Source organism: Rutidosis leptorrhynchoides, chromosome 4, assembly GCF_046630445.1.
Source record: "Rutidosis leptorrhynchoides isolate AG116_Rl617_1_P2 chromosome 4, CSIRO_AGI_Rlap_v1, whole genome shotgun sequence".
Classification (NCBI taxonomy): domain Eukaryota; kingdom Viridiplantae; phylum Streptophyta; class Magnoliopsida; order Asterales; family Asteraceae; genus Rutidosis; species Rutidosis leptorrhynchoides.
The window spans coordinates 538466511-538493131 of NC_092336.1; the positions used below are offsets into that span (position 1 = coordinate 538466511).

General features: G+C 36.6%; 2 protein-coding genes across 2 annotated transcripts; one reads left to right on the plus strand and one right to left on the minus strand.

Annotated features, from left to right (window-relative positions):
* Nucleotides 1-318: 318 nt before the first annotated feature.
* LOC139845074 (lysine histidine transporter-like 8) lies at nt 319-18895 on the minus strand. The gene is made up of 5 exons (XM_071835299.1): nt 18451-18895; nt 1874-2007; nt 1344-1777; nt 1112-1243; nt 319-1024 (listed from the first exon to the last, which is right to left on the minus strand). Exons 1-5 carry the CDS (start codon nt 18759-18761, stop codon nt 536-538), a joined length of 1500 nt encoding a protein of 499 aa, XP_071691400.1. The 5' UTR covers nt 18762-18895; the 3' UTR covers nt 319-535.
* Nucleotides 13044-13652, plus strand: LOC139839748 (uncharacterized). Its single transcript, XM_071829895.1, has 2 exons — nt 13044-13397; nt 13490-13652. The coding sequence occupies exons 1-2, from the start codon at nt 13049-13051 to the stop codon at nt 13504-13506; spliced, it is 366 nt and encodes a 121-aa protein (XP_071685996.1). The 5' UTR covers nt 13044-13048; the 3' UTR covers nt 13507-13652.
* Nucleotides 18896-26621: the final 7726 nt, after the last annotated feature.

Below are 26621 nucleotides of genomic sequence, written 5' to 3' on the forward strand. Positions count from 1 at the left end.
TGGAACTTTAGGTGGATCATGGTAGTCACGCCTGCCCAAACTGTAACTGGACTTGAAGCTTGTTGGGCTTGTTGTCACTAAAATATGTATTCTTTAGAGCATGAAAAGTTGTAGATATTTGGGCTGACCAAGCCCAATTGAAAAGTTGTACACTTTCGCTTAATCTGAATCTCGATGGTTTTCATGTTCTATATATATATATATATATATATATATATATATATATATATATATATATATATATATATATATATATATATATATATATATATATATATATATATATATATATATATATATTCACATAAAAAAAAACTGCAATTGATTAAACGACACAAATACATTTCATGATCATCAACACATCATAATCAGCAAAAATGTTTGATTATCATTCTGGCCTATATAGAATGATTTACACCTCTTATAAATATAAATAAATACCATAATTAGTACTAGCATTGATTCTTCACATCATGTTTATTCATTCTTGAATCTCCGATTTCTTATTTTGTAACGAATTATAACCCAAAATCTGTCAATGAGGGTGGAAGAAGTTAGCATCTAGACCTCTACAGACCAAGTTCCACACTCCGCCAACAACTACAAGCACGCTCAACCCAATGCCTAAACAACCAAGCCCGAGGTTAAGCCAAAACCTAACCGAATTTGTTGGTGGTTTTTTAATGGCAAGCCACATAAGGCATGGGTACCCGAACGTCAAAGGCAGCGCAATCCCACCTATGATTATTCCTAAAGTTGGTAGAAATGGGACTGCGACCGATACAAAATAGGTCACACCCCCAAAAAGGATCCTCAAACCAATCGCGATTATCTTTGGACATTTCTTGCCTGTTTTATTTATGTATGCATGCTCCAAATTGTCATAGATAACCATACTGTAGATTTGAAAAGCACTCACACAACTTAAGATAACTTGCATGTAAATGAGACCAAGTACTGGTTTCGAGCTGTTGTGATGAAGGGACGTCGTTAGTGCAACTAACATTCCGCCTGTTGATGGAAACTGCACCCATTTTTAGGATTGATCAGTTAATTATCGAGGTTATTATCAAATCAAAGATTAAAGATTTTGTTAATAAATTAAGTTAACCTTGTTTCCAAAGGTCCAATATCCAACAATTGCAATGGGGAAGAAACACATTGCAATAGTAAGGTATGAAGCAATGACTCCTTTTCGGATTAACTTTACTGATAGACAATTTGGGCTCGATGGCATGGTTGCCTGAAACACATAAGAATCAATTCATGCTTCATTAGTCTTAATTTTATATAAGTAACAAATTAATCAAGTTTATTAGTATTAACAAAAGTTATCAATCTACCTGTATCTCTAAGACCACATTATGGCCTCTAAAAGAAAGTGCAATGAGCCCAAGTGCATTCAAGATACTTCGGGCTCGACCAACTTCAGACATGACAGCCTTTGATGGATCGTGTGCAGTGTCAACTAATCGACCTTTTGAAACCAAGAATATCCATATGACTGTACAATATCCAACAGCCATGATGGCTCCAAGAAACGAGACCAAAGATACCGAATTCATGTTTGGACAAAGTATGGACACAAAAATTGCTAAACAGACGAAAATCAAGAACCATTGTGTGGTTGTCAAAGGGTTTTTGGAAGAGCAATCGTCACACATGAGTCGATAGAATAGTTTCAAGGTGCCTCCACCTGTGATTATAAACATTACACATGTACCCCCTGCAAGATACAGAACTGGGAAAATTGCTAAATATTTTCCTAATTTTTCACCTACAAAAGTCCATAAAGGATGGAATTAGTTAGATGGTGCATAGTAGCTATGTTTTGTAAATGGTGTATGAAAGGGCTTTTGAATGATTCGCATACCGAAAGCAGCCATGGAGAGTTGAAGGTAGCGATTGTAACGAGTACCAGGGAAGGATTCATGAAGTCTCACTAGCAACCCAATTGTATATAGCTGCCATATAAATGCCACACATAAACACAAAACTCCCCAAAACCTACAATACAAAATTTTGTACCATATTATTGATAATCAATGATAATAATACAGGTACACCGATAAGATTTTCCCCAGATCAAGCTACCCACAAAAGAAAAGTATTTATACTCAGATGTATACGGTTTAATCGGGTTATCCGATTACCATTTCTGACCCTATTCCCTGGCCACCAAGGTATGCTGCTGGTGAGATTTAAACCTAAGACCTCTTTGTGAGGATATCAGGGCTCAACTATTATGCTATCTTGTGATTGTTAATTAGTGACAATATCTAACGAATCGGTGCACGTTAATTAAGAACTAGTCGAGATTGAGGACGTACCTGTTGGAGTATGATACATACATAAGGCTAGCGGAAGCAATTTAAAACTTACAAAATCATACTCTTCCAAAGGATCATTGTACAAAATTTTAACAAACGAAACATAAAATTAATAAAGAGAAAGATAAAGATTACAACCTTTGTAGTCTTTGTTGAAGATCCTAGCTTGGAAAGAACCCAAATGAGAGCTCCTCTAAACGATTAACACCCAAAGTTCCAACCTTGTTTACATTTACATCTTAAATACCCCACTCTCCTTTTCCTTTTACAAAAGGGTTTTTTGACCAAGAAAAGAATTGAGCACACTTGATAAGTATCGGTTTCTAAGATTCCTTTTTCAAGTTTCTGTCAATTTTAAAAATAGAAAAGGCAGTAGCTTAACAAAACAAAAAGATCTAAAATACTTCACACAAGTGTGTGTTCTTTTCGGTGGTTTTGAAAACATAAGGGAAAAAGGGTGTTGGTGAATTAAAAGGTGTAAATGTAAACAAGGTTGGAACTTTGGGTGTTAATCGTTTAGAGGAGCTCTCATTTGGGTTCTTTCCAAGCTAGGATCTTCAACAAAGACTACAAAGGTTGTAATCTTTATCTTTCTCTTTATTAATTTTATGTTTCGTTTGTTAAAATTTTGTACAATGATCCTTTGGAAGAGTATGATTTTGTAAGTTTTAAATTGCTTCCGCTAGCCTTATGTATGTATCATACTCCAACAAGTGGTATCCGAGCCATCTTGTACACGTTTTAGCAAACTTTTTCTTAAGATAATCGGTTTTGATGAATGTGTTATGCATGATTCTTGGAGATGATTATACATAACAAACATGCAAAACTATTATCATAATTTGTGTTTTTATGTTTCCTAAATAATATTTGAATCTTGGGTTTTTTGGCAATATGTTAAATGGTTAATCTCATTTTAAAAGTTTTTTTTTCAGCTTGGACAGTCCGTCTTTAATGGACTGTTTCGAGTTTCAAAACTCAGTTTTTTCGTATGAGGCCAATTGCATTTGAAAGCTAACTGATTAAACTTAAATTTGAAAAAAAAAATTCATCGAAAACGGATTAGAAATGAGTAAGATATGACCATTTAAAGTAGCATATATGAATCTGCCAGAATTCCGAAAATTTGAAAAAAAATGACATGCATGTTGACTAAAAGGATTCAATGTTTAGGAAAATAAAGTACATAAAATATATTCATGTTTTACATGAAATGATAAAATTAAAATTGTTAATTTTAGACTTTATGCCTTGTTAAAATGAATAAATCTCCAACATGTTTTTGATTCACTTAATATGTTTGTTTGGATGATTTTGGCATGAAAATCATACTTACAAAATATGAAGTGAGTTTACATACATAAGTTATGTAAACAAGGATTGATTATTTTGTGTGCCATTAAGTGTTGTATAAAATCAATCCTTATTGAAACGTGTTTTATAAAATGGACGGTTGGCACTCCATTTGTTATGTGTGGTTATTGAATGTATTCGGTAGTATTGCCTCTATTAGACCCTTGTGTGAATGTTTGGTTGTGTGATTTAATTTATTATTTATTCGGGATGAATGTAATAATTTATTAAACGACTTGCATGTCGTCTTTCTTATTATTTATTCGGGATGAATGTAATATTTATTAAACGACTTGCATGTCGTATTTCATTTTCATATTGTATTTGTAATAGCATAGAAAATAGAATAGTTATTTTGTAAGATAATGCAACCAAGATTGGAATCACGAAGATGATGTTCACAAGGCGGCCCATCCGAGCATATAATGGAGATAGCGGTTTTAGTGGGAGCCTATTCTCACACAAGGTTTATGTCCCTAGTTGACCCCGTTTTTCGTGTGTTGGCTCACCGAAAAAACACATAGGATTTGAGGCATACTACCGATAATTGCGTGTCATGATTATTATTGTGTTCTTATTTGTTGATGCCATGCTAGTTAGAAAATTAGTATAAAAACAAAAGGACAATAATCATATTAAACGGTTTGGTTAAAATTGGTTTAACAAACGCAACACGCAATACATAATTAGCAAATGTTTTAAAATTGTATAAACTACTTTTGCTAAAAGAAAAACAAAAACCCGTTTTAAATGTAAACTTTATGCTATCCATGAGTAGTACACACATCCGAACCTACTACCTGTTAGAGTTCGCGATACCCGAGAGTCTTGGGCCGGACTTTAATTGGGTGTTGGGAAGGGTGAGGTGAATTTCGCGATACCCGAGAGTCTTGGGCCGGATTTCACGTGTATCTATCACGGACGGTTTACAATCTAAACTTGTGGTTCGAGGCAAACCCGCCACGAGAAAGGATTAGCATAGAAGGGATTAAACATGCCAAGTGAAATAATTGATTATCACTAAATCCCGCAGAACCTAAGAATTTCATAATGGATGAAATTGGTAATATAGTTACCTACCTAAATAGCTTATGGTTGGCGATCCGCGGTAAACCCGTCGTTACCATAAGTGAAATATGGATCTTAGCCTTGTTAATTATAATTGTTAAAAATATTGAACACTAGGGTAATTATTTTAACAAGGATTAAACATATCAAACTAACTAATACAACTTACTTTAAAAATATGACAGATGTCTGCAACAAACACAAATCCTACTCCGTCATCAATCACTAATTTCTGCCTTAAAGGGCTCCTCGAAAAGGACAAGCTTACGGGCTTGAACTACATGGACTGGCTTCGCAACCTAAGAATTGTTCTTAGGATGGAAGGAAAGATCAGGGCAATTGAGGAACCCTTACCGGCAGAACCCGGATCGAGAGCTACTCAAGCGGCTAGGGATGAGTTCGAAAAACGTCGTTCCGAGTCTAATGAGGTAGCATGCTTGATGTTGGCGACCATGTCTCCAGAGCTCCAAAAGGGCATGGAGAGCTTAGGGTCGTATGACATGCTTAACCAACTCAAAGACATGTTCCAACAACAAGCAAAGCAAGAAAGGTTTGACACCGTGAAAGCTCTCGTATCTTGCAAAATGGCAATGGGAAGTAGCGTTAGTGTCCATGTACTAAAGATGAAAGGGTACATAGACCGATTAGAGCGTCTTGGTTTTTCCATAGGTCAGGAGCTTGCAATAGATTTTATCCTGAACTCGCTGACTAGTGCATATGAAGTGTTCATTATGAACTATAATATGAACAATATGGAGAAAACAGTCATGGAAATCCATGGCATGTTGAAAACCGCTGAGGCTAACATGGCCAAAGCTAAACCCGCAACTACCGTCTTAGCCATTCGTGAAGGTGGGATTAAGAAGAAGAAAAACAAAGCAAAGGGCAAAGACAAGGGCAAGGGTAAGGTTGGCACGTCCAACTTCAAACCTAAACCTAAGGGCATTGCTAACTCTTCTACTTCAAAGATCCCACAAACCAAGTCTCCTGAAGAAGCAATATGCTTCTTTTGCGGGGATAAAGGACATTGGAGGCGCAATTGTACCAAGTACTTGAAGGGACTTAATGAACTACGGGCTAAGGGAGTCGCCGTACCTTCAGGTATGTTCATGATTGAACTAAACAATACTACTATTTCTAATTCCTGGGTATTGGACACAGGATGTGGTACTCACATTTGTACTAATGTGCAGGGACTCACAAGAAGTAGGAAACTAAAGACCGGAGAGCTCAATCTAATCATGGGGAATAAGAACGTTGCCTCTGTTGACATGATTGGAGAATACAAGCTTTCTTTTGATTCTGGTTTATGTATTGTTTTATCTAATGTTTGCTACAGTGCCGAAATGGCAAGAAACATTATATCTTTTGATGCTTTATTTAATGATGGTTTTAATTTTAGTTTTGATAATGGATCAATACTTGTTCACAAAAACGGGATGTTTTATTTCAAGGCTAGTCCTTGTAAAGGCATCTTGGAAACCACAGCAAAGCTAAATGATAGTTCAATCAATAATGTTGATTATTCCAAAGATGGTTTGGATAAAACGTATCTATGGCATTGTCGTTTAGGCCACATAAACAAGAAACGCATAGCTAAACTCCAGTCAGATGGAATTCTAGAATCATTTGATATAGCATCATATGATGAATGCGAATCTTGCTTGTCAGGAAAAATGACAAAGGCACCTTTCACAGGAAACTGTGAACGGGCTAAGGATCTGTTGGGGTTGGTACACACTGATGTGTGTGGTCCGTTCAGATCGCCTACTAGACACAATGAACGATACTTCGTTACATTTACTGATGACTTCAGTAGATATGGTTACGTTTATTTAATTAAACAAAAGTCTGAAACTTTGGGAGTGTTCAAGGCATACCAAAACGAAGTAGAAAATCAACTGAACAAAAGAATTAAGATTCTCCGATCTGATAGAGGTGGTGAATATCTTAATGATGAATTTCGTGATCATCTACGGGGTTGTGGGATAATCTCACAATTAGCTCCTCCTAGAACACCACAACATAATGGTGTGGCTGAAAGGAGGAATCGAACATTACTTGATATGGTTCGATCCATGATGAGCCGTACAATGCTTCCAATCAGTTTTTGGGGTTATGCCCTACAAACTGCCGCAAGGATCCTTAACCTCATCCCAACCAAGAAAGTTTCCAAAACACCTTATGAGATATGGCATGGTAAAACTGTGTCTCTCTCATATCTAAGAATCTGGGGTTGTGAGGCTTACGTTCGTCGTGAAGCTCAAGATAAACTTGAACCCAGATCCGAAAAGTGTTTATTTGTTGGATACCCGACTGATTCTTTTGGATATTTGTTTTACAACCCTAAGGAGAACAAAGTCTTTGTGTCTCGAAGGGGAGTCTTCCTTGAAAAGGATCTCATATCAAAAGGAACCAGTGGGAGCAAAATTGACCTTGAAGAAATTCAAGAATCAACAGACATGGAAACCGATATTAGAACTGATTCTCTTCAAGAGGTCGACGAGCCTGCTGTTGAGAGAGAAACTGACCTACAGCCAACACCCCTACGTAGATCTGATAGAGTACGTCAAACACCAAAGAAATATAGTTTACACGTATTTGAGGGTGATGACGAAAATATAGATTCTGATGAACCTATTACCTATCAGGAAGCGATAACAGGCCCCGAGTCTGCCAAATGGAAGGAGGCTATGGACAATGAGATTCAATCCATGCATGATAATCAAGTCTGGACCTTGATTGATCATACACCAGGAATTAAAACCATTGGGTGTAAGTGGGTCTTCAAGAAGAAGACCGACAAGGATGGAAATGTACACACATTCAAAGCCAGACTAGTGGCTAAGGGTTACACGCAACAACATGGTGTAGACTACGATGAAACTTTTTCACCAGTGGCGATGTTGAAATCCATTAGAATACTTCTTGCCATAGCTGCATTTTATGACTACGAAATATGGCAAATGGATGTAAAAACAGCTTTCCTTCATGGTAAGCTAACAGAGGATGTGTTTATGACACAACCTGAGGGTTTTGTACATCCTAAGTATCCTAAAAGTGTGTGCAAGCTTCAAAGGTCCATTTACGGACTTAAACAAGCTTCTCGTAGCTGGAATCTTTGCTTTAATGAGAAAATCAAAGAATTTGGTTTTATCAGAAGCGAAGATGAGCCATGTGTCTATGTTAGGTCTAGTGGGAGTGTTGTAGTCTTCCTTGTACTATATGTCGATGACATATTACTCATTGGAAACGATGTCCCGACATTGAAAGATGTCAAAGCTTGGCTAGGGAAATGTTTCGCCATGAAAGATTTGGAAGATGCATCATATATTTTGGGAATTAAGATCTATCGAGATAGGTCAAGGAGATTGATTGGGCTAAGCCAAAGTGCATATATAGATAAGATACTGAAGAAATTCGGTATGTACAACTCCAAGAAAGGGTGTGTTCCTATGAGCCCTGGAATGATATTGAGCAAGTCTCAATGTCCTAATTCTGACTTGGAATCAGCTACCATGAGTCGAACTCCATATGCTTCGGCTATAGGGTCGATCATGTATGCCATGATATGCACTAGGCCTGACGTATCGTATGCATTAAGCATGACTAGTCGTTATCAGGCCAACCCTGGTGAAGCTCATTGGAAAGCAGTCAAGAACATTCTAAAGTATCTTAGGAGAACTAAAGAGATGTTCTTGGTCTATGGTGGGAATGACGAGCTGAGCGTCAAAGGATACTCTGACGCTAGTTTCCAATCAGATAGAGATGATTGCTCTTCACAATCAGGATTTGTATTTATGTTGAACGGTGGAGCCGTCACTTGGAAAAGCTCTAAGCAAAGTACTATTGCTGATTCTACGACAGAAGCCGAGTATATAGCGGTAAATGAAGCTGGTAAAGAGGCCATGTGGATAAAGAAATTCATCGGGGATCTAGGTGTGGTTCCTACAATCCATGATCCTGTTGAGATTTTCTGCGACAATGTGAGTGCGGTTGTCTTGGCACAAGAACCGAGGTCACAAAAGCGCACACGGCACATACTCAGAAAGTACCATTACATCCGTCAACTTGTAGCAGAAAATGACATATTATTAAGTAGAGTAGACACGACTAATAACTTGGCTGATCCTTTCACCAAGCCTTTGCCACAGACTAAGCATGATGCTCACAGCATGTCTATTGGCATTCGTGTCATTAATGATAAAGTTTGATTGTATTTATATTAAGTTTGAAACTTTAAACATTGGGTAATAATATATGTCGCAATTGATCTGATGATTAATATATTGAGATTATATTATACGCACGATGCGATCATTTCATTGTATATTACCATGTTTCATTTTGCATGTTTTAACTTCCAATGAATATTATTTCATAAACCTCCACAGTCGGTCATTCTCTAAGGAAGAGAGAATTGAATTAAGGCTGTTATGAAGTGTAGTAATATAGGTTTATATGAAACTACATTCATGAGGAACTTGATAGTTAATTCAAGGTTCTGGAATGACCACACTTAGATGCTACTTCATGGTTTTAAGTCACAAGTAAGCTCTAAGATGGCAACATCATTTATCCTAGAGTGGATATGTATGAGGAATCCTGACACAAACTGTGTTGCACTTTGACCTGTTTCTAACGCTGTGCGTAAATGCCAGTCATAAGGGAATAGATCGGGTACATTATGGAATGTGGTGGATGTCTATACAGTTGAAGCAATTTGTTCCTTCTTCTTTTAGCGAGTTGAAGCGATATCTCTGGGCCCCTCGTTGATTTGTGCTGAATTAAATGCATGGCCATGCTACGACTGAATTAATGCAATTGCAGTCTATTTGATCACCACAAATCTCAATCGGGAAACATAATCTTGAACGATGATGATTGACACTTAACCATGTCACACGTTCATATAGATATCTAGAACAAAAGGATGATTGATATAAATCAAAATATAGGAGTGTAACTTAACTGACTAGTTGTTACACATGGTGTGTCTTTTAAGACTAACCAATATTATTAATGTCAGTGCAAGTGGGAGTCTTCTGTTGGAAATATGTTCTCAGGTTGGTTACATTTCAACTGTAATTTGACCGTGGTACATATATTCCGAAGGTATGCCCATGACATTAAATAATATAAAGTCCATTTTATCCTATTCGGTCACACACAAAGGCTAATCGTAAATTGTTTGATACACCTTCTAATCGGGAGTTAATTTATTAATCAATTGGTTTAATAAATTAAATGTATTTTTGATATTAATTAATTAATAATTGATTAATTAATTAATTCTAAGCATGCTTATCTCAAAAGCAACAAAATGTGCATGCTTGTCTTGAAAAGAGCCGATACTTGGCATCTTAAATACCCCACTCTCCTTTTCCTTTTACAAAAGGGTTTTTTGACCAAGAAAAGAATTGAGCACACTTGATAAGTATCGGTTTCTAAGATTCCTTTTTCAAGTTTCTGTCAATTTTAAAAATAGAAAAGGCAGTAGCTTAACAAAACAAAAAGATCTAAAATACTTCACACAAGTGTGTGTTCTTTTCGGTGGTTTTGAAAACATAAGGGAAAAAGGGTGTTGGTGAATTAAAAGGTGTAAATGTAAACAAGGTTGGAACTTTGGGTGTTAATCGTTTAGAGGAGCTCTCATTTGGGTTCTTTCCAAGCTAGGATCTTCAACAAAGACTACAAAGGTTGTAATCTTTATCTTTCTCTTTATTAATTTTATGTTTCGTTTGTTAAAATTTTGTACAATGATCCTTTGGAAGAGTATGATTTTGTAAGTTTTAAATTGCTTCCGCTAGCCTTATGTATGTATCATACTCCAACAAGTGGTATCCGAGCCATCTTGTACACGTTTTAGCAAACTTTTTCTTAAGATAATCGGTTTTGATGAATGTGTTATGCATGATTCTTGGAGATGATTATACATAACAAACATGCAAAACTATTATCATAATTTGTGTTTTTATGTTTCCTAAATAATATTTGAATCTTGGGTTTTTTGGCAATATGTTAAATGGTTAATCTCATTTTAAAGGTTTTTTTTTCAGCTTGGACAGTCCGTCTTTAATGGACTGTTTCGAGTTTCAAAACTCAGTTTTTTCGTATGAGGCCAATTGCATTTGAAAGCTAACTGATTAAACTTAAATTTGAAAAAAAAAATTCATCGAAAACGGATTAGAAATGAGTAAGATATGACCATTTAAAGTAGCATATATGAATCTGCCAGAATTCCGAAAATTTGAAAAAAAATGACATGCATGTTGACTAAAAGGATTCAATGTTTAGGAAAATAAAGTACATAAAATATATTCATGTTTTACATGAAATGATAAAATTAAAATTGTTAATTTTAGACTTTATGCCTTGTTAAAATGAATAAATCTCCAACATGTTTTTGATTCACTTAATATGTTTGTTTGGATGATTTTGGCATGAAAATCATACTTACAAAATATGAAGTGAGTTTACATACATAAGTTATGTAAACAAGGATTGATTATTTTGTGTGCCATTAAGTGTTGTATAAAATCAATCCTTATTGAAACGTGTTTTATAAAATGGACGGTTGGCACTCCATTTGTTATGTGTGGTTATTGAATGTATTCGGTAGTATTGCCTCTATTAGACCCTTGTGTGAATGTTTGGTTGTGTGATTTAATTTATTATTTATTCGGGATGAATGTAATAATTTATTAAACGACTTGCATGTCGTCTTTCTTATTATTTATTCGGGATGAATGTAATATTTATTAAACGACTTGCATGTCGTATTTCATTTTCATATTGTATTTGTAATAGCATAGAAAATAGAATAGTTATTTTGTAAGATAATGCAACCAAGATTGGAATCACGAAGATGATGTTCACAAGGCGGCCCATCCGAGCATATAATGGAGATAGCGGTTTTAGTGGGAGCCTATTCTCACACAAGGTTTATGTCCCTAGTTGACCCCGTTTTTCGTGTGTTGGCTCACCGAAAAAACACATAGGATTTGAGGCATACTACCGATAATTGCGTGTCATGATTATTATTGTGTTCTTATTTGTTGATGCCATGCTAGTTAGAAAATTAGTATAAAAACAAAAGGACAATAATCATATTAAACGGTTTGGTTAAAATTGGTTTAACAAACGCAACACGCAATACATAATTAGCAAATGTTTTAAAATTGTATAAACTACTTTTGCTAAAAGAAAAACAAAAACCCGTTTTAAATGTAAACTTTATGCTATCCATGAGTAGTACACACATCCGAACCTACTACCTGTTAGAGTTCGCGATACCCGAGAGTCTTGGGCCGGACTTTAATTGGGTGTTGGGAAGGGTGAGGTGAATTTCGCGATACCCGAGAGTCTTGGGCCGGATTTCACGTGTATCTATCACGGACGGTTTACAATCTAAACTTGTGGTTCGAGGCAAACCCGCCACGAGAAAGGATTAGCATAGAAGGGATTAAACATGCCAAGTGAAATAATTGATTATCACTAAATCCCGCAGAACCTAAGAATTTCATAATGGATGAAATTGGTAATATAGTTACCTACCTAAATAGCTTATGGTTGGCGATCCGCGGTAAACCCGTCGTTACCATAAGTGAAATATGGATCTTAGCCTTGTTAATTATAATTGTTAAAAATATTGAACACTAGGGTAATTATTTTAACAAGGATTAAACATATCAAACTAACTAATACAACTTACTTTAAAAATATGACAGATGTCTGCAACAAACACAAATCCTACTCCGTCATCAATCACTAATTTCTGCCTTAAAGGGCTCCTCGAAAAGGACAAGCTTACGGGCTTGAACTACATGGACTGGCTTCGCAACCTAAGAATTGTTCTTAGGATGGAAGGAAAGATCAGGGCAATTGAGGAACCCTTACCGGCAGAACCCGGATCGAGAGCTACTCAAGCGGCTAGGGATGAGTTCGAAAAACGTCGTTCCGAGTCTAATGAGGTAGCATGCTTGATGTTGGCGACCATGTCTCCAGAGCTCCAAAAGGGCATGGAGAGCTTAGGGTCGTATGACATGCTTAACCAACTCAAAGACATGTTCCAACAACAAGCAAAGCAAGAAAGGTTTGACACCGTGAAAGCTCTCGTATCTTGCAAAATGGCAATGGGAAGTAGCGTTAGTGTCCATGTACTAAAGATGAAAGGGTACATAGACCGATTAGAGCGTCTTGGTTTTTCCATAGGTCAGGAGCTTGCAATAGATTTTATCCTGAACTCGCTGACTAGTGCATATGAAGTGTTCATTATGAACTATAATATGAACAATATGGAGAAAACAGTCATGGAAATCCATGGCATGTTGAAAACCGCTGAGGCTAACATGGCCAAAGCTAAACCCGCAACTACCGTCTTAGCCATTCGTGAAGGTGGGATTAAGAAGAAGAAAAACAAAGCAAAGGGCAAAGACAAGGGCAAGGGTAAGGTTGGCACGTCCAACTTCAAACCTAAACCTAAGGGCATTGCTAACTCTTCTACTTCAAAGATCCCACAAACCAAGTCTCCTGAAGAAGCAATATGCTTCTTTTGCGGGGATAAAGGACATTGGAGGCGCAATTGTACCAAGTACTTGAAGGGACTTAATGAACTACGGGCTAAGGGAGTCGCCGTACCTTCAGGTATGTTCATGATTGAACTAAACAATACTACTATTTCTAATTCCTGGGTATTGGACACAGGATGTGGTACTCACATTTGTACTAATGTGCAGGGACTCACAAGAAGTAGGAAACTGAAGACCGGAGAGCTCAATCTAATCATGGGGAATAAGAACGTTGCCTCTGTTGACATGATTGGAGAATACAAGCTTTCTTTTGATTCTGGTTTATGTATTGTTTTATCTAATGTTTGCTACAGTGCCGAAATGGCAAGAAACATTATATCTTTTGATGCTTTATTTAATGATGGTTTTAATTTTAGTTTTGATAATGGATCAATACTTGTTCACAAAAACGGGATGTTTTATTTCAAGGCTAGTCCTTGTAAAGGCATCTTGGAAACCACAGCAAAGCTAAATGATAGTTCAATCAATAATGTTGATTATTCCAAAGATGGTTTGGATAAAACGTATCTATGGCATTGTCGTTTAGGCCACATAAACAAGAAACGCATAGCTAAACTCCAGTCAGATGGAATTCTAGAATCATTTGATATAGCATCATATGATGAATGCGAATCTTGCTTGTCAGGAAAAATGACAAAGGCACCTTTCACAGGAAACTGTGAACGGGCTAAGGATCTGTTGGGGTTGGTACACACTGATGTGTGTGGTCCGTTCAGATCGCCTACTAGACACAATGAACGATACTTCGTTACATTTACTGATGACTTCAGTAGATATGGTTACGTTTATTTAATTAAACAAAAGTCTGAAACTTTGGGAGTGTTCAAGGCATACCAAAACGAAGTAGAAAATCAACTGAACAAAAGAATTAAGATTCTCCGATCTGATAGAGGTAGTGAATATCTTAATGATGAATTTCGTGATCATCTACGGGGTTGTGGGATAATCTCACAATTAGCTCCTCCTAGAACACCACAACATAATGGTGTGGCTGAAAGGAGGAATCGAACATTACTTGATATGGTTCGATCCATGATGAGCCGTACAATGCTTCCAATCAGTTTTTGGGGTTATGCCCTACAAACTGCCGCAAGGATCCTTAACCTCATCCCAACCAAGAAAGTTTCCAAAACACCTTATGAGATATGGCATGGTAAAACTGTGTCTCTCTCATATCTAAGAATCTGGGGTTGTGAGGCTTACGTTCGTCGTGAAGCTCAAGATAAACTTGAACCCAGATCCGAAAAGTGTTTATTTGTTGGATACCCGACTGATTCTTTTGGATATTTGTTTTACAACCCTAAGGAGAACAAAGTCTTTGTGTCTCGAAGGGGAGTCTTCCTTGAAAAGGATCTCATATCAAAAGGAACCAGTGGGAGCAAAATTGACCTTGAAGAAATTCAAGAATCAACAGACATGGAAACCGATATTAGAACTGATTCTCTTCAAGAGGTCGACGAGCCTGCTGTTGAGAGAGAAACTGACCTACAGCCAACACCCCTACGTAGATCTGATAGAGTACGTCAAACACCAAAGAAATATAGTTTACACGTATTTGAGGGTGATGACGAAAATATAGATTCTGATGAACCTATTACCTATCAGGAAGCGATAACAGGCCCCGAGTCTGCCAAATGGAAGGAGGCTATGGACAATGAGATTCAATCCATGCATGATAATCAAGTCTGGACCTTGATTGATCATACACCAGGAATTAAAACCATTGGGTGTAAGTGGGTCTTCAAGAAGAAGACCGACAAGGATGGAAATGTACACACATTCAAAGCCAGACTAGTGGCTAAGGGTTACATGCAACAACATGGTGTAGACTACGATGAAACTTTTTCACCAGTGGCGATGTTGAAATCCATTAGAATACTTCTTGCCATAGCTGCATTTTATGACTACGAAATATGGCAAATGGATGTAAAAACAGCTTTCCTTCATGGTAAGCTAACAGAGGATGTGTTTATGACACAACCTGAGGGTTTTGTACATCCTAAGTATCCTAAAAGTGTGTGCAAGCTTCAAAGGTCCATTTACGGACTTAAACAAGCTTCTCGTAGCTGGAATCTTTGCTTTAATGAGAAAATCAAAGAATTTGGTTTTATCAGAAGCGAAGATGAGCCATGTGTCTATGTTAGGTCTAGTGGGAGTGTTGTAGTCTTCCTTGTACTATATGTCGATGACATATTACTCATTGGAAACGATGTCCCGACATTGAAAGATGTCAAAGCTTGGCTAGGGAAATGTTTCGCCATGAAAGATTTGGAAGATGCATCATATATTTTGGGAATTAAGATCTATCGAGATAGGTCAAGGAGATTGATTGGGCTAAGCCAAAGTGCATATATAGATAAGATACTGAAGAAATTCGGTATGTACAACTCCAAGAAAGGGTGTGTTCCTATGAGCCCTGGAATGATATTGAGCAAGTCTCAATGTCCTAATTCTGACTTGGAATCAGCTACCATGAGTCGAACTCCATATGCTTCGGCTATAGGGTCGATCATGTATGCCATGATATGCACTAGGCCTGACGTATCGTATGCATTAAGCATGACTAGTCGTTATCAGGCCAACCCTGGTGAAGCTCATTGGAAAGCAGTCAAGAACATTCTAAAGTATCTTAGGAGAACTAAAGAGATGTTCTTGGTCTATGGTGGGAATGACGAGCTGAGCGTCAAAGGATACTCTGACGCTAGTTTCCAATCAGATAGAGATGATTGCTCTTCACAATCAGGATTTGTATTTATGTTGAACGGTGGAGCCGTCACTTGGAAAAGCTCTAAGCAAAGTACTATTGCTGATTCTACGACAGAAGCCGAGTATATAGCGGTAAATGAAGCTGGTAAAGAGGCCATGTGGATAAAGAAATTCATCGGGGATCTAGGTGTGGTTCCTACAATCCATGATCCTGTTGAGATTTTCTGCGACAATGTGAGTGCGGTTGTCTTGGCACAAGAACCGAGGTCACAAAAGCGCACACGGCACATACTCAGAAAGTACCATTACATCCGTCAACTTGTAGCAGAAAATGACATATTATTAAGTAGAGTAGACACGACTAATAACTTGGCTGATCCTTTCACCAAGCCTTTGCCACAGACTAAGCATGATGCTCACAGCATGTCTATTGGCATTCGTGTCATTAATGATAAAGTTTGATTGTATTTATATTAAGTTTGAAACTTTAAACATTGGGTAATAATATATGTCGCAATTGATCTGATGATTAATATATTGAGATTATATTATACGCACGATGCGATCATTTCATTGTATATTACCATGTTTCATTTTGCATGTTTTAACTTCCAATGAATATTATTTCATAAACCTCCACAGTCGGTCATTCTCTAAGGAAGAGAGAATTGAATTAAGGCTGTTATGAAGTGTAGTAATATAGGTTTATATGAAACTACATTCATGAGGAACTTGATAGTTAATTCAAGGTTCTGGAATGACCACACTTAGATGCTACTTCATGGTTTTAAGTCACAAGTAAGCTCTAAGATGGCAACATCATTTATCCTAGAGTGGATATGTATGAGGAATCCTGACACAAACTGTGTTGCACTTTGACCTGTTTCTAACGCTGTGCGTAAATGCCAGTCATAAGGGAATAGATCGGGTACATTATGGAATGTGGTGGATGTCTATACAGTTGAAGCAATTTGTTCCTTCTTCTTTTAGCGAGTTGAAGCGATATCTCTGGGCCCCTCGTTGATTTGTGCTGAATTAAATGCATGGCCATGCTACGACTGAATTAATGCAATTGCAGTCTATTTGATCACCACAAATCTCAATCGGGAAACATAATCTTGAACGATGATGATTGACACTTAACCATGTCACACGTTCATATAGATATCTAGAACAAAAGGATGATTGATATAAATCAAAATATAGGAGTGTAACTTAACTGACTAGTTGTTACACATGGTGTGTCTTTTAAGACTAACCAATATTATTAATGTCAGTGCAAGTGGGAGTCTGTTGGAAATATGTTCTCAGGTTGGTTACATTTCAACTGTAATTTGACCGTGGTACATATATTCCGAAGGTATGCCCATGACATTAAATAATATAAAGTCCATTTTATCCTATTCGGTCACACACAAAGGCTAATCGTAAATTGTTTGATACACCTTCTAATCGGGAGTTAATTTATTAATCAATTGGTTTAATAAATTAAATGTATTTTTGATATTAATTAATTAATAATTGATTAATTAATTAATTCTAAGCATGCTTATCTCAAAAGCAACAAAATGTGCATGCTTGTCTTGAAAAGAGCCGATACTTGGCATCTTAAATACCCCACTCTCCTTTTCCTTTTACAAAAGGGTTTTTTGACCAAGAAAAGAATTGAGCACACTTGATAAGTATCGGTTTCTAAGATTCCTTTTTCAAGTTTCTGTCAATTTTAAAAATAGAAAAGGCAGTAGCTTAACAAAACAAAAAGATCTAAAATACTTCACACAAGTGTGTGTTCTTTTCGGTGGTTTTGAAAACATAAGGGAAAAAGGGTGTTGGTGAATTAAAAGGTGTAAATGTAAACAAGGTTGGAACTTTGGGTGTTAATCGTTTAGAGGAGCTCTCATTTGGGTTCTTTCCAAGCTAGGATCTTCAACAAAGACTACAAAGGTTGTAATCTTTATCTTTCTCTTTATTAATTTTATGTTTCGTTTGTTAAAATTTTGTACAATGATCCTTTGGAAGAGTATGATTTTGTAAGTTTTAAATTGCTTCCGCTAGCCTTATGTATGTATCATACTCTTTAAGATGCCAAGTATCGGCTCTTTTCAAGACAAGCATGCACATTTTGTTGCTTTTGAGATAAGCATGCTTAGAATTAATTAATTAATCAATTATTAATTAATTAATATCAAAAATACATTTAATTTATTAAACCAATTGATTAATAAATTAACTCCCGATTAGAAGGTGTATCAAACAATTTACGATTAGCCTTTGTGTGTGACCGAATAGGATAAAATGGACTTTATATTATTTAATGTCATGGGCATACCTTCGGAATATATGTACCACGGTCAAATTACAGTTGAAATGTAACCAACCCGAGAACATATTTCCAACAGTACCAACCGAGGTATACGAAGGCGAGAGGGAGAGAAAGTGTTTGAGTCCCAATTCCGGAACAGAGCAAATGAAATGTGGCTGTCCAAGAATTCCCATTTCTAGATTGCGTGATTGGAAGCCAGTCGTCAATTTGTTGTTGTTGTTGTTGTTGGTTAGTTCGATTGCGGTCGTCCTTGGAATCACCTTGTTCTAATTCCAGGGGTGTAATTGAGTAGTTCTCCGGCATACGCTTGCTTACAACTTGGCCGTCCTCGTTCACTATATGAATTCTGTTTTCTAAACCATGACGTCCATCCTGTACTATATGATCCATTTCTGTTGCTTTTTTTATTTACTCTCTACAAACACCTGCTTAACTTGTGTTTTCAAAGAAATAAAGATCGAGATGTTTTAATTTAAGGGAGAAACAATGGAGGCTCACTCCACTTTATTATATAAACTTCAACGAGGCCTCCACCGGTTGACATTGCCACATTTAAAAAAATATATATTAAAAACTACGTACGTAGGGTCTACTCATTTTTGTGTGTATATAATATAACTATATAAGTGTCTACGAGATAGTAATACATAAGCTCGTCTTCTAAATCAAATTTGAACTGGAATATGTAATCGTATACAGTAAGTGGCGGAACTTGATTTTCCATTAAGGGCGAAAATAATACCGAGGTGTATGGTTGTTATTTTGAGGGGCAAGTAGCATTAATAAAAATTTTGCCACTAGTTGTGACATATTTCTTTCCACGACTGACTAGCTTGATATTCCACTAAGGGCGAAAATAATGTTAGGGTTATTGGACCAACAATAAGAGTGATTCCAGACATCACCCTTTCCACAATAGATAAACGAAGCAAACATAAAGAAAATAATAACGCGAAGAATTAACGTGGTTATATGTAATCAACGGATTGATTATTTTAATCCACATACCAAACTAGAGGGATTTTATTGATAATTTTCGTGATACAATGTATGAGTTACAATAGAATGTTTATATAGGCAAAACTCATCAAGTAAACGACTTAGGGAGCAAGCCAAAACTCGTTCTGAAAACTTCTACCCGTCAGCTCAGCCTCGCGATCGCGACCTGGCACATCGCGGTCACGATTTTGTCTTCCAAATGAGCTGATTCTTTTGTTGTCATCTCGCGGTCGCGACCCCCCATACTTGCGGTCGCGAGATCTCTTCTCGAATGCGATCTGGATTGTTTAAACCTTTTTTTTTTTTGTGGAACGGCAATATATATATAAAAAAAAAACTTAGCTAGAAGCTAAGGAAAAGTTACAAGGAATACAAAGGCGAGTGTAACCACGTAGTCCAGTTAAGTGAGGACTTATGGTACCTCGAATAAATCCAATTAAAAGACGACAAAACAATATAATCAAAAACGTAAGATTTCCTTGTGTTATGGTCTTTGAAGATGATTCCGTTCCTGAGCTTCCAAATGTGCCAAAGGGTCGAGATTGCCACCACATTAACAATGAAGCGTTTGTTACCAGTATGCGGAATTGAGTGGATCCATGACCATAAGTCTTCGACAGAATCCATGAGGGGAATAGAGATGTCAAGCCAGGTGCCAATCTTGCACCAAATTTGGTGGCTAGTGTCGCATCTGATGAAGAGGTGGTTTCGCGATTCTTCAGAAACGTCACAAAGAGGGCAACAATCTCTTTCAACGAATATGTCTCTTTGATTAAGGTTACTGATTGTAGGAAGACGATCGATATTAAGGCGCCAAATGAAGATATTAGTTTTTATAGGGACTGTTTTGCACCACATGGAGGATACTTGGCTTGAGAAAGAGATTTGATTTTCGATTAATCGTCTTGCTTTTGATACGGTGTATTCGTTGAAAGGCGGATTTTCCCAAACCCAATAGTCGGACATGGAAGAGAGAGAGGTGGGTTGAAGAGCATTACACAAATCTGTCAGTTGACTAGCTTCCACACCTCCTCTCGGAGGACGTCGCCAAGACCAACACCAATTGCCATTTGTGAACCTGGAAGCGACTGAGCAGTAACGATCAGTTTCTAAAGCAAAGAGACGAGGGTAGCTAGTAGCAAGCGTGATATTAGAAAGCCACGGGTCAAGCCAGAAGGATGCTTTAAAGCCGTTACCCACTTTGAGAGATAAACGATCAGCAGTAAAATAGTTATTCTCGTGGATTAATGCAATGCATTTAACGATGTTGCTCCAAGTACCAGAAGCATTATATGCGCGGATGAGATTGCCTCCGTGACTTTGACCATGAATGGCGTCGATGATTTTGGCCCAACAAGCATCACTATTATTAACCAATCGCCATCGCCATTTGTTGATTAAAGCTAGGTTCAAAGATTTAAGACTCGCCACCGATAGACCCCCTTTATCTTTTGGATTAAGAATGAGATTCCAACTTACCCAATGAATCTTGTGTGATTGATCTTTTCCACCCCAAAAAAAGGAAGCCCGAAGAGATTCAAGTTTGTTGATCACTGTTGTAGGGGCTTTAAACAAAGACATGTAGTATGTTCCGAGAGATCCCAGAACCGACTTAATCAATGTAAGTCTTCCTCCAAATGATAGAAGGTTGACTTTCCAAGAAGATAAGCGGTTTTTCACTTTGTCAATAATAGGATTCCAGCTTTCAATTCGGTTCATGTTTTTGCCGATGGGGATGCCAAGGAAAGTAAAAGGAATGGTAGAAGTCGAGCAACCCATAATATTTGCCATCCTGGTAATCTCATTTGAACTAACACCCAAACCAAATAGAGAACATTTTTGAAGATTAATCTTTAAACCTGAGACGGTAAAAAAGCAAGCAAGGATGGATAACAAGTTATGAGCATTAGAATCTGTCCATTCGCCTACAAAGAGAACGTCATCGGCGAAAAGGCAGTTATAAATAGTAACCTGATTCAGAGAGTTACCCACACTGATACCCGAATATAGAGCTGCACTCGAAGCATCCCTAATAGCTGCTTGGAGACCTTCCATACCGATGATGAAAAGGAAAGGAGATAGAGGGTCTCCTTGACGAAGACCCCTTTCAATTGGAAATTCACAAGTGGGGCTGCCGTTAACGAGAATGGATGCCCTTGAAGAGACAAGACAAGCACGAATCCAAGCAACCCATTTTGGGTGAAAGCCCATAAAGTACATCATAGAGAAAATGTACTCCCAATTAATTGAGTCAAAAGCTTTTTCAAAGTCCACTTTAAAGAGCAATGTTTTCTTCTTTTTTTTCTTACACCAATCAACAAGCTCATTAATGATTAAAGGACCGTCAAGAATTTGTCTACCTTTTACATAAGCAGTTTGTTCAGGGCTGATGACACCGTTAATAACCAAGGCTAATCGATTAGCCAAAATCTTGGCTATGATCTTGTATTGAATTCCAATGAGACTAATAGGACGATAGTCGTTTGTGTGAATTGGATTAGTCTTCTTAGGGATAAGCGAAAAAAATGATGCATTGCAACCAACAGGGATTGCGCAAGAGGAGTGGAAACTACTCACCATATCGTGTACGTCTCTATTAATGAGATCCCAAAAGTGCTTGACAAATTTAAAAGACAATCCGTCCGGACCCGGAGATTTCTCACAACCACAAGACCACACAGCATCTTTAATTTCATTATCCGTAAAATCAGAAATCAGAAAGTTTGCATCCTCTCCAGATATTTTCTTAAAGTGGTGACTCGGAGAATTAATAGTAAAACACTCCTGTTTCTTAAATTTATTAACAAATGAATCGAGAAAAATTGACTTAACTTGCATCGGGTCAGTCGTCCATGTACCGTGATTCATAATGCCCGTAACTTGCATTTTCTTTCGTTTTCTATTTATGGCCGAATGAAAGAAGGAAGAGTTTTCATCCCCGAGACTGTGGTAAATTTTGCGGTTTTTTTGAGCTATATTCGCCTTTTCGTCTTGCTCAATGCGATGAAGATTAAAGATAGCGTTGGATCTGTCTTGAGCCAAAGTAGAAGACGACATGACGTGATCGATCTGAGCATCGATGGCTGAAATTTTTTCGAGGATAGACTTCTTTTCCCCTTCTGCTTTCAATCTTTGATCCTTGGTCCAAACTTTCAATGAATCTTTAACATGCTTTAACTTGTTCTTAAAATTGATTTGATGGTTCGAATGAAAAGTGTGATTACCATCGTTCCAGACCGTTTTGACAATATCGTCGAACCCATCATGATTAAACCAGGAATGAAACAATTTAAAAGGAATGGGACCATAGTCCGAAGAGTCTTTAGTTAAAGTGATTGGACAATGGTCTGATCAAAGATTGGAATGAATCGTGCCTACCATGTCAGGGAATCGGTTAAGGAAACCACTTGAAATCAAGAAGCGATCAAGTTTGGCACGTTGAGTACAAGATTTGTTGAATCTGGTGAAATCTCGGCCGCCAAGAGGAACATCGATTAACCCAGAGTCGTTAATGAAACTGTTAAGATCATCAGCTACAGATACACTGAAACGAGACCCATATCTTTCGTGTGGGTATCTAACTGCATTGAAGTCTCCAAAAAGGATAAAGTCGCCTTGATTTGAGGCGATGAAGTTATGAAGATAATCCCAGATTCGTTTTTTACCAGATTTGGATTGGGGAGCATATATATTAATGAGGAAACAAGGATCTGGAGCAGCATGAAAAGATCCTTCCACAATAAGGACATTAGCAAAAGATAATACCCTCTTACTAAGGAAGATATGAGGATCCCATAAGGTAATGATACCACCCGATCGGCCCGATGCACTAGACGAAGCAAACTTGAAATGAAAATTACCCCATAGAAATTTAATGGCCATGTGATTGGGAGAGAGGTGTTTTGTTTCCTGAATTCCTAACACCGTAATTTTATGAGTTTTACAGAGATTACTTATCCAGCTTTGTTTATTGCTAAAAGTAATACCGCCTCCAATGTTTATTGACATGAAATTCATTAAATTGTGTTGAAACCGCGCATACTCAAAAGAACTTTAGTGAGATTGCTAGAAGTTTTGTGAACATCATAACCCAAAGCTTTTCCCATAGTCATGAAATCCTCGTATACTTTGTTTTTTTCAGCATATGAAGCAGAGCTATTTAGTGAAGAATGGGGTCGATTGTTTAAACCTCATTCACACTCCAACAAATAATACCGAGTAATACGGTTTATTTGTTTAATATAAACATCGACTAGTTTTAAATTCCTAGATTAGGATGTGCAGTATGAGTGATCATCTCTATACACAAATAAATTAAATGATAAATGAAGAAAATCAAAATAATAACAATAATTTGTACGGGCTGCTTCGTATTTCTTATCCAAAATGAAACAGGATACGATGAATAGGGTTTTAAAATGTGTGGATGTTTTAAGCTGTGTCCCATGAGACCCGTGACGCACTTCACAAATAAAAATTATGTCCTCCAAGAAATAATTTTTAATGTACAAGTTGGCTGGTTACATAATTGATTGAATTCAGTGGATACAAGGAATATAATATAATATAGGATTAGTGAAAATTATGACGAATGCATCAAGATTCTTTGTAATTTTTTTATTACTTGAAATCCAAAATTGAACCTTTCACTTCTAATAAAATACCAATAAATTCGATCCAAAAGTCTAGCAAATAATTAGCACTGATTACTGAAAACGACATAAATAAATATATAAATATATGTTATGGAATGAGATTTCAAACAAGATCCGATATAAATATATATTTTCATCCAATCAAAATCTTCAATACAGTGTCAGTAAGGTGGCGAATCCTAGTAGAGATAAAAGGGTGATTATAGCCTCCTCTGAGCCACTGTTGAAAAAAAAAATGGCTGCGACGTCTGTCGCAGTAGATTTACTTGTGTACTGTCGCAAGAAAATGATCGACGACTAAAAATGGGTAAAAGATGGTCAACAACGGTCAAAAATCTTAAAAAACGATTGAGACGGAGTTGAGACGGATTTTGACCAACGTTTACTTTTAGTATATATTTTATACATAAAATTATTTTAAATAAAAGGAAAATATTTAAAATTAAACATAAATATTTGCCTTAAATTTTACATATACATGTTTGAAATATATATAAAAAGTCTACTAAACATCCATCTCAACGACCCCGTCTTGACCGTTGCGATGGTCTAAGATCCCGACCATCTCGACTCATCTCGCGTTATTTACAACCTTGCTCTGAGGTATTAGTATTATAATTATTATTATTTTATTATTTAATATATATATATATATATATATATATATATATATATATATATATATATATATATATATATATATATATATATATATATATATATATATATATATATATATATATATATATATATATATAAAGCGGCTCCATACCCTCAATATTAGGTCAAAGGAACTTCAATAAAAGCATTAGCTGCTTTGAAGGCTTAAATTGGTGTTGTTCAAGCCCTAAGATAGGCGAGTATGCGATTTCACTTTTCTGAGTAATAGTCTAAGGCCGGGTAGAAAACCACATATTAGAAACTAGGGGCTGGTATGAGTAACTTGGATTTCCCAACCTACAACCTATGATAGATCAATTGATTGTCTAAGCTCTTTAAGATAGCTATCTATCTAACGCGACACTAATATCACCCGAACATTATCCAGGCTAACCTTACTTTCATTTTTAAACATGAAATTCTATTCTGAACTATGAAATAAGTTTGGGAAAAACACGTGATCGAAAAGACAAATGAGGAGAAAATGAACAGAGAACAACAACATTCACCTTAAACTTTAGTATATAACTTTAATTTAATAAAATTTGTTCTCAACTATGAAATAAGTTTAGGGAAAACAAGTAAAATGACAAATGGGGAGAAAATGAACAACAACAATCACTATAGAAATGTTCAAAAGAATGTGGTAATGTGGTAGAAAAGGTTGATTATGCTTTGTTCTCGTGTGGAAAGGTTCGTGATATATGGGATAAAGTATTAAATTGGTGGGGAATTGGTTCAAATCAATATGGCCTTGATAATTTACTTAGCGGTAATTCTTATTTTCAAGGCTCGGATTTGGGTATGAAAATTTGGCAAGCATTGGTGTGGACAAGCGTTTACCTCATTTGGAATAATCGGAATCAAATGGGTTTCAAAAATACATGTTGGTCTCCTCCGGTTGCGTTAAACGACATACAAGTGAAGAGCTATGAATGGATCGCGGAGAGGTGCAAAACAAAAAATTTCGATTGGCTCGATTGGTTGCAAAAACCACGTTTATTTGTTATGTAATCATTGTTATTTGAGTTTATTTCGTGTACAATTGTAGATGTAGCATATGATTCTAGCTCGGTATCGTTGTGCTTTACATCTTGTGTGAAACTTTATAATTTTCGCGATTTAATATAATTTGCCGTTCGAATAAAAAACAATCACGGTAGATTTTAGTATACAACTTCAATGTGATGAACAGAGGCGAAACCGAGATTTACTGATGCGAGTGGCTTACTCAATAATCAGATAATTACATAAAATAAATTGTGTCTTGAGGGAGGCTTACAATTATTTACGTATAATAATACAAATGAACATGGCCGTCTCGTTAAAATTATGAACCCTGTTCAGCAAATACAAACAAGGCCTTTTATATAATAAAATTTTTCATATCTATACTAATAAATTCAATAACACTAATACTATCATGTAACGACCCGACCCGTTATATTAAGAAAAACGTGCATATATTTTTTTTTTAAAATATAACATGTCGTTATACACATCAAACCATCACATCATAATTAATTGTTACATGTTTCAAAAAGGCGCATACACTTAATTAAAAGTTTACATCAACATTCGGGTTCAAAGACTCATTTTACAATTCCCAAAAATATAAGTTTCGACCAATTAGTTTAAGTTCCAAAAATCATTAGAGCATGGGTTTGGGGTTAAACTACCCAAACATTAGGTCGAACTTCCAAAAACATCCACAAGGCACTAAAGAGGAAAAAGCTTAGTCCACAACTTCACCCTTGCCACGATCCGCGCCCGCATCTAAAAATATAAACAACGAGAGGGTAAGCTAAAGCTTAGTGAGTAGAATAAATATATACATGCATACACAATTTACCTACTCGCATCCACGACATCATATAATGCATATAATCTCATATAATCTCATAACAAAAGCTAGTATCGTCAAATCGTACAACTA

Coding starts and splice junctions, on each gene's coding strand:
- LOC139839748 (XM_071829895.1), top strand. CDS start 13,049: ATGGAGAAAACAGTCATGGAAATCCATGGCATGTTGAAAACCGCTGAG.
- LOC139845074 (XM_071835299.1), bottom strand. CDS start 18,761: ATGGATCATATAGTACAGGATGGACGTCATGGTTTAGAAAACAGAATT. Junction 2,008..18,450: donor GCCTTCGTATACCTCGGTTG/GTACTGTTGGAA, acceptor TTTGTATTGTAG/GTTTTGGGGAGTTTTGTGTT. Junction 1,778..1,873: donor ACTCTCCATGGCTGCTTTCG/GTATGCGAATCA, acceptor GGACTTTTGTAG/GTGAAAAATTAGGAAAATAT.